General features: G+C 39.7%; 2 protein-coding genes across 2 annotated transcripts; one reads left to right on the top strand and one right to left on the bottom strand.

The window, feature by feature from the left end:
* Positions 1-1,872: 1,872 nt before the first annotated feature.
* Positions 1,873-2,882, top strand: LOC117631844. Its single transcript, XM_034365169.1, has one exon. The coding sequence runs from the start codon at positions 2,112-2,114 to the stop codon at positions 2,787-2,789; it is 678 nt and encodes a 225-aa protein (XP_034221060.1). The 5' UTR covers positions 1,873-2,111; the 3' UTR covers positions 2,790-2,882.
* Positions 2,883-3,345: 463 nt separating this feature from the next.
* On the bottom strand, positions 3,346-10,211 carry LOC117631063 (ATP-dependent RNA helicase DEAH12, chloroplastic-like). The gene is made up of 3 exons (XM_034363995.1): positions 9,101-10,211; positions 5,461-8,584; positions 3,346-4,877 (listed from the first exon to the last, which is right to left on the bottom strand). The coding sequence occupies exons 1-3, from the start codon at positions 9,935-9,937 to the stop codon at positions 3,664-3,666; spliced, it is 5,175 nt and encodes a 1,724-aa protein (XP_034219886.1). The 5' UTR covers positions 9,938-10,211; the 3' UTR covers positions 3,346-3,663.
* Between the last annotated feature and the right edge of the window lie 55 nt (positions 10,212-10,266).

Genomic DNA, 10,266 nt, shown 5'->3' with positions numbered 1-10,266 from the left:
GAGCATTTTTGCTCACCACTTTAACTCAAGGTATATCCTCACCACCCTTCCCAAAAAGTGACACATGTCCATGGATTTAACTATAGTTAACTCTTTATTTTTTATTTGTTTGATGGCATTATTATGAGAGAGAAACGATGATTTAATAAGATTTTTCCTAATTTAGCCTTATTCTATTAATTAACCCAACGAACTTTCCACTTTTCTTGATTAATTTAATTTAAAAAATAAATCAAAACAATGGAAACTGAAAAGGCATACGTTACTATTCCAAAAAAAAAACATAGAAGTCCCTTGAATTGAGAATTTCTAGTTTCTTGATTATCCACAATTTGGGTGCTTATATGTGAACTCTACTCAATAGACTTCTTTCCTTTGTTCAAGCAAAAGATAGGTATCGTCTATGTTGTTACTTGTTTTTTTTAGTAATATGTATTGTTTTTTTTTTTTTAAATTATAATTTTTTTATACTTTGGTGATTGCTTTGTTTTATTTAGTTTTCTGAGTATCAAGGCCAAATTCGAATTTAACAATTCATGTCCTTCGTTAAGATTGAGATGCCAACAGATTCACGGGAAGTGGAAGACTGTTAATTTTTATTTATTTAAGTAATGACTGTTCTGCTGTTGTTAATTATTCGGGTTGTTATAGCTTAATTGGTAATTAATATAAAAGTGGAAAGTTTGTTGAGTTAATTAATAGAATAATGGTAAATCGGGAAAAATCTTATTAAAGCATTGTTTCTCTATCATAATAATGTCATCAAACATAATAAAAAATAAAAATTAACTATAGTTAAACTCATGGACATGTGACACCTTTTGGGAAGAGTGGTGAGAGTACACCTTATCTTAAAGTGGTGAGCAAAAATGCTCCATTGAATATAGAGCCCTCCATTATCTGTAATATTCCATCGGAACTCTAAATGAGACTCTACCCACTATATTTAGAGCCTCAACTATTGAAGATGGCCACCACCAAATTGTATATTTTCCCATACCTTGCAATAAAATAAATGGGGCTCCAATCTTTTGAAACCGCCCTCCTTGAATATTTTCGCATACCGTGCAATAAAATAAAGGGCTCTTTAGTTTTAACCCATAAAAAACTTAACTAATTTGGAAGAAAGATAATTAATTTTGCTTAATTAATATAAAACCAAAGCCACCTAATTTTACCAAAAGGACATCCAACAACCCTAAAATTACTACATGTGCCATTGTGCTTAAATGTCAAATACAGTTTATTTAAGGGTAGAATTGTCTTATCAGTTGTTATTTTTTACCTGGCCCAAAGAATCTGGGCCTCTCTTTGGGCTAATCCAAAATAGTAGTTTTTTCCTAGGTATTAAAACTAAAACCAAAATATCCAATATCTTACAAACTAATTAATAAAGTTAATTATGTCTAAAAACTAATTTTTCTTAAAATAAAATAATTAAGACCAAAACAAAAAAACAAAAAATTGAAAAATAACAACCGACAGGCACGCAACCCACGACACCTTCGTGGCCGGCGTTAGGTCTACTCCGTACACTCCCCATCCATTTCATGTACCTGAGGAACAAACAAAATGGTAATATACAACATTGTTTTAGTGTGTAAAATATTGTTCTCATCGTTCTCTCCTAGACTTTATTACAACCGTTGACGCCTATCTGCTCCATTCGTTTTAAAATTAATCCTAATTAATCCCTTTAATATTAAGAGTTTAAGACAAAATGAAGGTGGAGACGTCAGTGCCTTGGGTGGGAATCTCTCTCCCCTCTCTCTCCCCTCTTCCCTCTCCCCACCACCAAATTGTATAACGTATATATGTTTGTTTAACCCAACAAGCAACGACCTTTCCCTTGCACTAAAAGCAATAACCAACAAAACAATTCAAGTCATTTTTGTAAATTGTAGCTTAGCTTTGCCCAATCCTACACGACCCCCTTTCTTTCGGCCACGCTATCCCAACCACCCCCATCTCCACCAAACTTCCTCTTACCTTCCACGCCTCATCAGTTTCTTTTCACAAATTAAACCCTTTTTTTTGTTGCTTCTTTTTTGCATTTCTGATCGAACCCATTTGGCTAAATCGTTCAGATTTAGCCTATATTCATTGTATGCATGATGATCAGTCCCATATCCATGGCTGGGTGGACATCTAATAACCCAAAGTTGAATCCCAAAGCAGTGGATGGGAATGAAATGTTGAAGGGTCTAAATTTAACTCCTGTTTCTCACAAGTCTTTTGGTTTGGACCTCATACAGAACTGCGATCTTCCTCCTCCGATGAAAGTCTTTACGGGTTCCGATAACAAGACTGTTTTGTCATCCATGAACAGGGCTTGCAGCATGAGTATGACCCAAGAAGATGATAACAGGGATGAATTTGACATGTGTGGAAACAGAGGTGACGGCGGCGAGAATGAGAAGTTGGAGCTTTTGAAGGCGTTGAGGCTGTCGCAGACAAGAGCAAGAGAGGCAGAGAAGAAGGCTGAGAAATTGGGAAAGGAGAAAGACTGCCTTTCTGATGCTCTGCTTGCGGAGGCCAGAGAGTTGTTTGCGTATAGGCAATGGGTGAGGTTGCTTGAGCTTAAAGTTTCCAAGTTGGAGTCACAATGGGCAGAGCAAGAGGAAGAGGGATCTTTTTTGGGTGGCAGATCAAAGGGTTTGGAGGAGCAGTCGGTGAAGGAAGGAGATGAGGGTGAGAATGGGGATGGCATTTCTTGGATTGTAGCTTTGGCTCTTTGTTTTGGCATTGCCGGGGTAGGCTTTGCATTTGGCTGCAGATATTTATGTTGAAATTTCATTTTTTGTAAAAGGCCATAGTGAAAGACAAAAATAGATGTATACATGATCATACCTGGTAAATGAATACACATTTCAAGCTTAAAAGCTGACTTGTATCTGTACATTTCCAACCGCAGAGCATATGTTAAAGAAATATTCTGCAACTCTGCAGCATTGTGTTATGGGGAAAATATAAAAAATAAAGGTTTATGGTTTGGTGGGTCCCATTGAGTTTAGGACCCACTTTGCACTTCTCCATATAGCAGATACCAGACAAATATCTGTCTCCATGTTAGAAATTAGAAGGGTTTTTAATCACCCTCCAGATACTGTGATACATTGTGAGCTCCATATGAATCAACGGTCAGGATCAGCCCGAGTCTCATGGACTATTGATACATTACGAGCCCCACAACTGTTGATGAATTGTGAGCCCCAAAAACGGCCCACACTTATGAGCGATTGAACTTAGCACTCCTACGTAAACAATTACTGAATACCAGAGCTTGTTTTGGAGTTGAGAGCACTTGCCAGTTACTGTTAAAACCAAGCGCTAAAAATGTAGATAAGCTCATAACATCCAAATTGGATGAGAAACGGAAACTTGGCTAGAATTCACTCAAGTTAAGAGAACTGTACAGAGAGGCCTAACCATTTATACATGTGTGAGGAGGATTGAGGAGCCCTGTGACGAGAAGAAAATATAAATTAAAGAAAAAATAAGGGCCCACTAAGCAACTACTTGAACTTAAGCAACCACAGTAACACCAGCTGTTATATATCTTTACCTATTCCATCTTTTTTCTACTCTACAAACTCTGTATAGATTAATAGTACAAAGCTAAAGGCAGCAGCATATAAGTAAACATGATGAGCACTTTGATATTCAAATGATGGCCATGTGAACACTCCTCAAATGGTCATAGCATTCATTGCTGGTTCCGTAAGACGCCAAGCACACCCAGCAAATATGCTTCCCACACCTACATTCTATATGGTTGCACCCATCTATCTTCTCAATTGTGTACCTGCATACCGGGCAGCTCTTCACATGTTCTTTTCCTTTGCACCACTCCTTCAATGATGAATCTGGATCTTCCTTGAACTCCCGGTACTGCTCGCATGACAGGTATGGATGATATTCTAAATGGCACCGGGTACATGTCTCGGCATAACATGCACCACATACGAATGGTTCACCATCTGTCCCAGGAGCAGCTACCTGATACACAGACGAGCAGTCAGGGGAAGGGCAAAACCTGTAGTTTCCCCCACTTGACGCAATAAATGATCCCAATGAGGCCCTAAAGAGCTCCTCCAGCTTCTCACTTGATAAGAGATATCTCAGATCACTGAACACAATAAGAGACCTGCAACCCTCATGTGCACAGCACATTGGGAAACTATCTTGGTTTTTTATTGCAGACTCGCACTGCTCCAGCAAACACAAACGACAAAATAAATGCCCACACACCGCAAGCCGGTATTCATCTTCAATCTCACACAAACATATGGGGCAATCAGCTTCACTATTAAACCTCTCAGTCGAACTACCTGTCATCTGTGCAATCTCATAAATATTATCTTCTACTTTCTGCTTCAAATCCTTGTTTCCATGAATGGAAATGACTTGACGGCGAACATTTAGACTAAAATCAGCGCCTGGTACCTTCTCTTTGAGCCCATGGAGGTCTGCCCCAAACCTGTTAATAACCTCTTTCATCAACTCGGGAGGTAAGGCACTACCTTGAAGTCGGATCTCAATCAGCTTATTTTCATGGAGTGTTAAAAGGGAGTCAACCAATTTCTGCTGGACCACACCAACTTGGTCTGAAGAACCGAAGACCTGTACACTGACGTTACGCCTGTCAAAAAGAATATAGGTTCCCGTCTCTCTCTGTAGTGAGTGCATTAGAGCGATGCCATCTCTGGAGAACAGAAGCTGTAAAATAGTTGGAGTGAGGCTGGCATGGTCTATTGTCTTCCCTTTCACAAGCTCCTCCACACGTCTTCTCAGGTCTGCAACTGTTTTTGTAGCATTGGCAGATATCTTCACTCTGTAGGAGCCATTAGCATTCCTATCTAAACTCCATTCTACACCTGTAAACAAGAAAAAAACTCAAGATGGTCAAACACGCACTTCTATCTATAAGAAAACATACATGATGTTCTCAAATTTAGTCATAAGCATTATACAATCAGTAATAAAAATAAAAATAATATAAGAATGAATTAGCTGGTGCAATGCACAGGGTATTATATGCTTTCTAAGAATCAACGAAATAAAGCTAAAGAGTGCAGTATATTTTTAAAAGCTCCATCAAAAGGACAATTATGTAAGTTGACACACTTTTGGAAGGATGGAAAGAATTCAGTCCAAATGCATATCAAGTGCAAGACCATTTCCAGGAAAGAAAAAAAAAAAGTAATTCACAGAACAAACAAAGATAAAGCAACTCCAAACCAACAAGACATGAAGGAGGATGAATAAAAATAAAAAAGTTATAACCACACAGAAATAAAATACAAAAAGTGAAGCATAGACAGAAGAATATCCAAGTACTTATAACCACAGAAAAGGTTAAGATCAAATGAAATTCATTAATGATTAGCCAGAGAAAAGAATATTGCATAAAATTGGAAAAGAAAATGCAGCAAGATTACTATATGCAACTAGAAGTACCATTTAGTTGAAAAAAACTTAAAAGTAATGAATCCAACTGCTTCTTGATCACAGGATAAACAGGGGCAGGGCAGGATAGAGAGCTATGAAATAACTGCTGGCACTTCATCTTTTGCCATGAAAGGAACCCAGGCAATACTTTCCCTTCTAATTGTTCCAAAGCTTTTGCCGCCTCCAAGTGTAATCTTCCATCAAATGTAATCAAGGCTCTCATGAAAGCATTCTTTTGTTCAGGCTCGAAAACCTGAATGCTGCAGCTATTGTGGGAGTACCTTTTAGGCATAAAGGTTGATATTTCTTTTAGGAGAGCATCTTCACAAGCACCACATGGCGGATTTTCTACAGCATCTCCTCTCAGCAGAAAAAAATCCAGGATTCTCCTACTTGTGGCAGTCCTCAACACATCCAAAATTTCAGCCTCAGAAAGATCTTTTTCAAGTCCACTGATCACAACAGAATCCTTGGATCTTTTGCTGGTTTCACAACGAACAATTCTTCCTCCTACTAAAAGGTTAAAAAAATCATTAACCATGTAAGCAACATCATCCACGTCACATTTGACAATTGCAATCCCCCTGCTTAGCCTACGAGGCCAATAAACTTTAGCTCTAACACCAGGGAACGACAACATTTTACGATCACCCCCAACCTGAGAAGGAATAACCTTCAGTATGGAGCCACTAAATTCAGATTCATTTAGTTCAACAGCTTTTTGAGCCACATCAGGACTTAAAAATGTTATCCTGGCCGACTTTCCTTTATCAACACTTTCCTGCCCAGTGCCAGTGAACTTATGAATAGCACATATACTACCAGAGGCATACTTTTCAAGCTCACTAAGTAACTCCTTATCATCCATGGAATCTAGTTTTGAATGAACTACATCAACAGTCAAACACCTTTTTTGAAGCTCCAGATGCTTGATCTCAGCACCAGCTCCAAACAATGCTATTGAGGGCAAGACACCAGAACCATGATACAAGCATTTCTCCAAACATTCATTTCGCATCCATTTTCGTTCACACTCCAAGGCATCATATACAAAGCTTGAAACCCTTTCCATGTCATGCAAGGTGGCAAACAACGTAATCTCATTCTGATAATAATCGACTTTAATGTTGATACGTTCGTCCTTGCAAATTGACCTAACACGTGAAACAAGATGAAGCAGATAACAGTTGCCCTTCCCACAAAATCTTTTAAGCAGAGTACTTCCAAAACCAGTCAAAACTTTCAGTTGCAATTTTTGACTTTCCATCTTAGATACATCAAACAAAGGAGGAGGACATAGGGTAGACAAAGTGTTGAAATCAATGGAAGTGACGCAGACTAAATATTGATTAGAAATTGACAGGAGTTCACCAAATACCACCCAACTAGGTTTCTCACCAAATACTAACAATGAACACGAAGGATGCAACCGAACATGTTGCCCACTTAATGCCACTTCATAACCAAGTTGATCATGTCCCGAGAACATAGCAACATTTTCCACAAGGGAAGAAAGTATAACCTTTTTCAAATATTTATCACAATCATTTGATTCATGTGGATTCCAACACCAGGTACTAGGAATTATCATATTGAGTTCATGTTTAAGGCAAGACTCCAAATCCTTTACCATTTCTTGGCATCTCCTCATAGTTTTGGCATTAATGCTGTTTTCCCAACACCATGTGTTTTTCTTCTCTTGAGCCAAATTATCCCATGTCTTATACACAGAGAGAAGGGTAAAGAGATCCCCATCACGATGGCAAAATTGCACCTTAAGACAGTCTGATCTAAGTTTTTCTTCATCATTACCAACTCTACAAAATATACTACTGGAATTTGCCATTACAGCTGCAAGAACAAGGCCTTCCCTACGTAAGCCGTGGTTATAACAACCAAGGATTAATTTACCAAGCCGAGGCTCAACACCCAATTTAACCAAGAATCGACCATCCTTAGTTAATTCAAAAACATCATCAGTTTGCTTCACAGCTCCTAACTGAATAAGGTTCCGCATGGCCATGTCAATAGCTTCAGAACAAGGTGCATCAATAAATTCAAAATCTTTTAAATTCTTGATGCCCAAAGCCAAAATCTTCAGAACTGCAACACCAAGGTGAACTCTACGGATCTCAGGTTCCTGGCAAGGAGGCATCGCCTCAAAATCATTTTTTGAGTAGAGTCTATAACATATACCAGGTTCCGTTCTTCCAGCACGGCCACTTCTTTGATTAGCAGAACTCCGGCTGATCCTGCAAACTCTTAGAACATTCATGCCACTTGCAGGTTCAAATTTGCTTTCTTTAGCCATACCAGAATCAATCACATACTTTACCCCAGGAATTGTCAGAGATGTCTCAGCCAGATTTGTGGCAAATATAATTTTTCTTCTTCCAGGGTTGTTTTGGAAAACATTATATTGGTCTTCAAAAGTTTGTTTTCCATGCAGTGGCAGTGCAATTGCACCAGGTGCTATAAACTTCTGACAAGCCCATTCTACTTCCATCTGGGAAGTCAAAAACGCAAGAATTGTCCCTTCTTTCTCTTTTTTGTGTACCTCTGTTGCTACCCTAAGCACATCAGAAACATAGGAAGTAGCATCACTAGAAGTTCCTTCACTGAAAGATGGTTTATATCTAACATCAACGGGAAAGCTCCTCCCCACCACAGAAAAGATTCCACAGCCATAATAATAATTTGAAAGCACTTCTGCATCAGCTGTTGCAGACATTATAACAAGTCGTAAACTAGGTCTTCGACCTAGTAAACCTTTGATCAATGCCAAAAGGAGATCAGTATTCAAGCTCCTTTCATGAGCCTCATCAATTATGATGCAAGAAATCCCAGACATATTCATATCATTCATGTAGTGCTGCAGTAGACAGTGGTCCGTCATAAATATTACCTTAGAATTCAACTCCTGCCCTGACAAAAATGTCGGATTAAATTTTATTGACTTTTCTCTATAACACCCACTACTTTCTTGTGTAACCCTTTCGGCCAACGACGTGGCAGCAATCTTGCGAGGCTGAGTGCATACAATAGACTGCTCAGCAGCAATTCCAGAATCGGCAAGAAACTGCACCAACTGTGTACTCTTTCCTGAACCAGTTTCTCCAATTAACACCAGGACCTGTGCAAATTCTAGTTAAAAAGAAGACAAAAAGGAAAATCTGAAATGCCTATATTGCATATCTACCAAAAATGACGCTCCTAGTTTTGAGCTTAAATAATTAATAAGTGCTTGAACAATAAATAAATAGCCTACAAGGCAGAAAGAAAAGCATATTATCAAATGATTCAGGTCTCAATACTGCTTTAGCATTTTTTTTCCTCAAATCATACAATGTATCACGTCGATAAAGTGCTTAAAGCATAATATATACGGAAGCGAAAAAAAAATAAAAAATAAAAAATTCAAGCGTAGTTTAACAAAGCTGGCCCATTCACCTGGCATTCCAGTAAACACAACAAAAAATTAAAGCAAAAAAGTTCACTCCAAGAGATGCAATGAGCCTTTAAACAAACAGACAAGGTTGCTAATCAAGAATGTCAACAACTGGAGTGAAGACGATTGCTGATCAAATCCAAAAGAACATAAAACCCAACTTGCAAAACAACTACACAACCAGATTTAAGAACATTATACCTGCTGGGTAAGAATTTGCTGAAGAATTTGCTGCCGATAAGCGTAAATGGGCAACCCTTCTTCGAGTCTGTGGCACTCCCGAGCCATTATGCTCTGAATTCGACCCCAATCATAAACTTCACTTGAAAATTTAAACACTTGCACGCCTTCTTCACCACACCCCTCCAACCCGTTCCCATCAAGATAAGCAAGCAAACAGTTCATTGCCGACTTGAACTCCCTAATCTTACTCTCCACCAATTCCATTTCGCATTTACTCCTCCTCTTCGTCTGAGCTAAGTCATCCAGAGTCCAAACAGGGCTTGGCCTCAGAAGTAACTTCGAAACTCGCTCAAATTCCTTAGACAACTGGGCCCGCTTCGCCTCCCACTTCTTCACTGCTTCCCCGTCGATCAATTTCTTAATTCTTTCGGTGAACAAGCCTCTGAGCCGGTCCTGGAGCTCCTCGAGATCGGACGGCACAGAAACAAACCGGTTCAACTTCGGTGTCAGATTATGAACCCGGTCGAGCCGCGATTCCCAAAGACAAACAATGGCCTCGAGCGCGTGGACCCATTGTGTGTAGAACAAGGAGACCACTATGACATTAGAGGGACAGAACTCGACGTTTTCGGGCTTGAACTTGCATTTAGCGATCACGGCGTCGATGTCGGCTGTCCGGTGGTTACGTTGGTCGGAGAGGAGCACGACGATGAAGCTCGGGGGCCCGGGAGGGGGTCGACGGCAGCAGCCATCCGGCCGGTAATTAGGTTGCCTGGGAGGGTATCGGTGGGTAATTTCCGGCGGCCGAGGTTGGCGGGAAGTGGCGCGAGGGTATGGTCCGCACGACGATCTCATGGCATCGAGAGCGACGACGAAACCCTAGAGAGAGAGAGATATAGAGAGAGTGAGAGAGGGAAACGGAGAAAGGTTGGGGCTTGAGAAAAGAGTATGAGAATTTCAATCTTGAGGGCAATTGGAAATGGTTGAGTCGTTACAGACGTGGCGGGCAAAGACTTTATAAGAGTAGAGAAGAAGAACAGAGTAGAGAGAGGGAGTGGGGGTTTGGTGAGTGGAAGTCACTGCTAGACAATTAATGCTCTCTCTCTCTCTTGACCCCAAATTGCTGTTTTTTGATAGATATGGAAGATCTAAGGGTATTGTATCAATTGGGGAAGTGAAGGGTC

The sequence above is a fragment of the Prunus dulcis genome, chromosome 6 (genome assembly GCF_902201215.1).
Source record: "Prunus dulcis chromosome 6, ALMONDv2, whole genome shotgun sequence".
NCBI classification, from domain to species: domain Eukaryota; kingdom Viridiplantae; phylum Streptophyta; class Magnoliopsida; order Rosales; family Rosaceae; genus Prunus; species Prunus dulcis.
This window is presented reverse-complemented; position numbering and strand designations above follow the sequence as displayed.

Excerpts from the sequence above, each read along its gene's own strand:
- LOC117631844 (XM_034365169.1), top strand. The coding sequence starts at position 2,112 with ATGATGATCAGTCCCATATCCATGGCTGGGTGGACATCTAATAACCCA.
- LOC117631063 (XM_034363995.1), bottom strand. The coding sequence starts at position 9,937 with ATGAGATCGTCGTGCGGACCATACCCTCGCGCCACTTCCCGCCAACCT. Across the intron at positions 8,585-9,100 it reads AGCAAATTCTTACCCAGCAG|GTCCTGGTGTTAATTGGAGA; the intron begins GTATAATGTTCT and ends GAATTTGCACAG. Across the intron at positions 4,878-5,460 it reads AAGTTTTTTTCAACTAAATG|GTGTAGAATGGAGTTTAGAT; the intron begins GTACTTCTAGTT and ends TCTTGTTTACAG.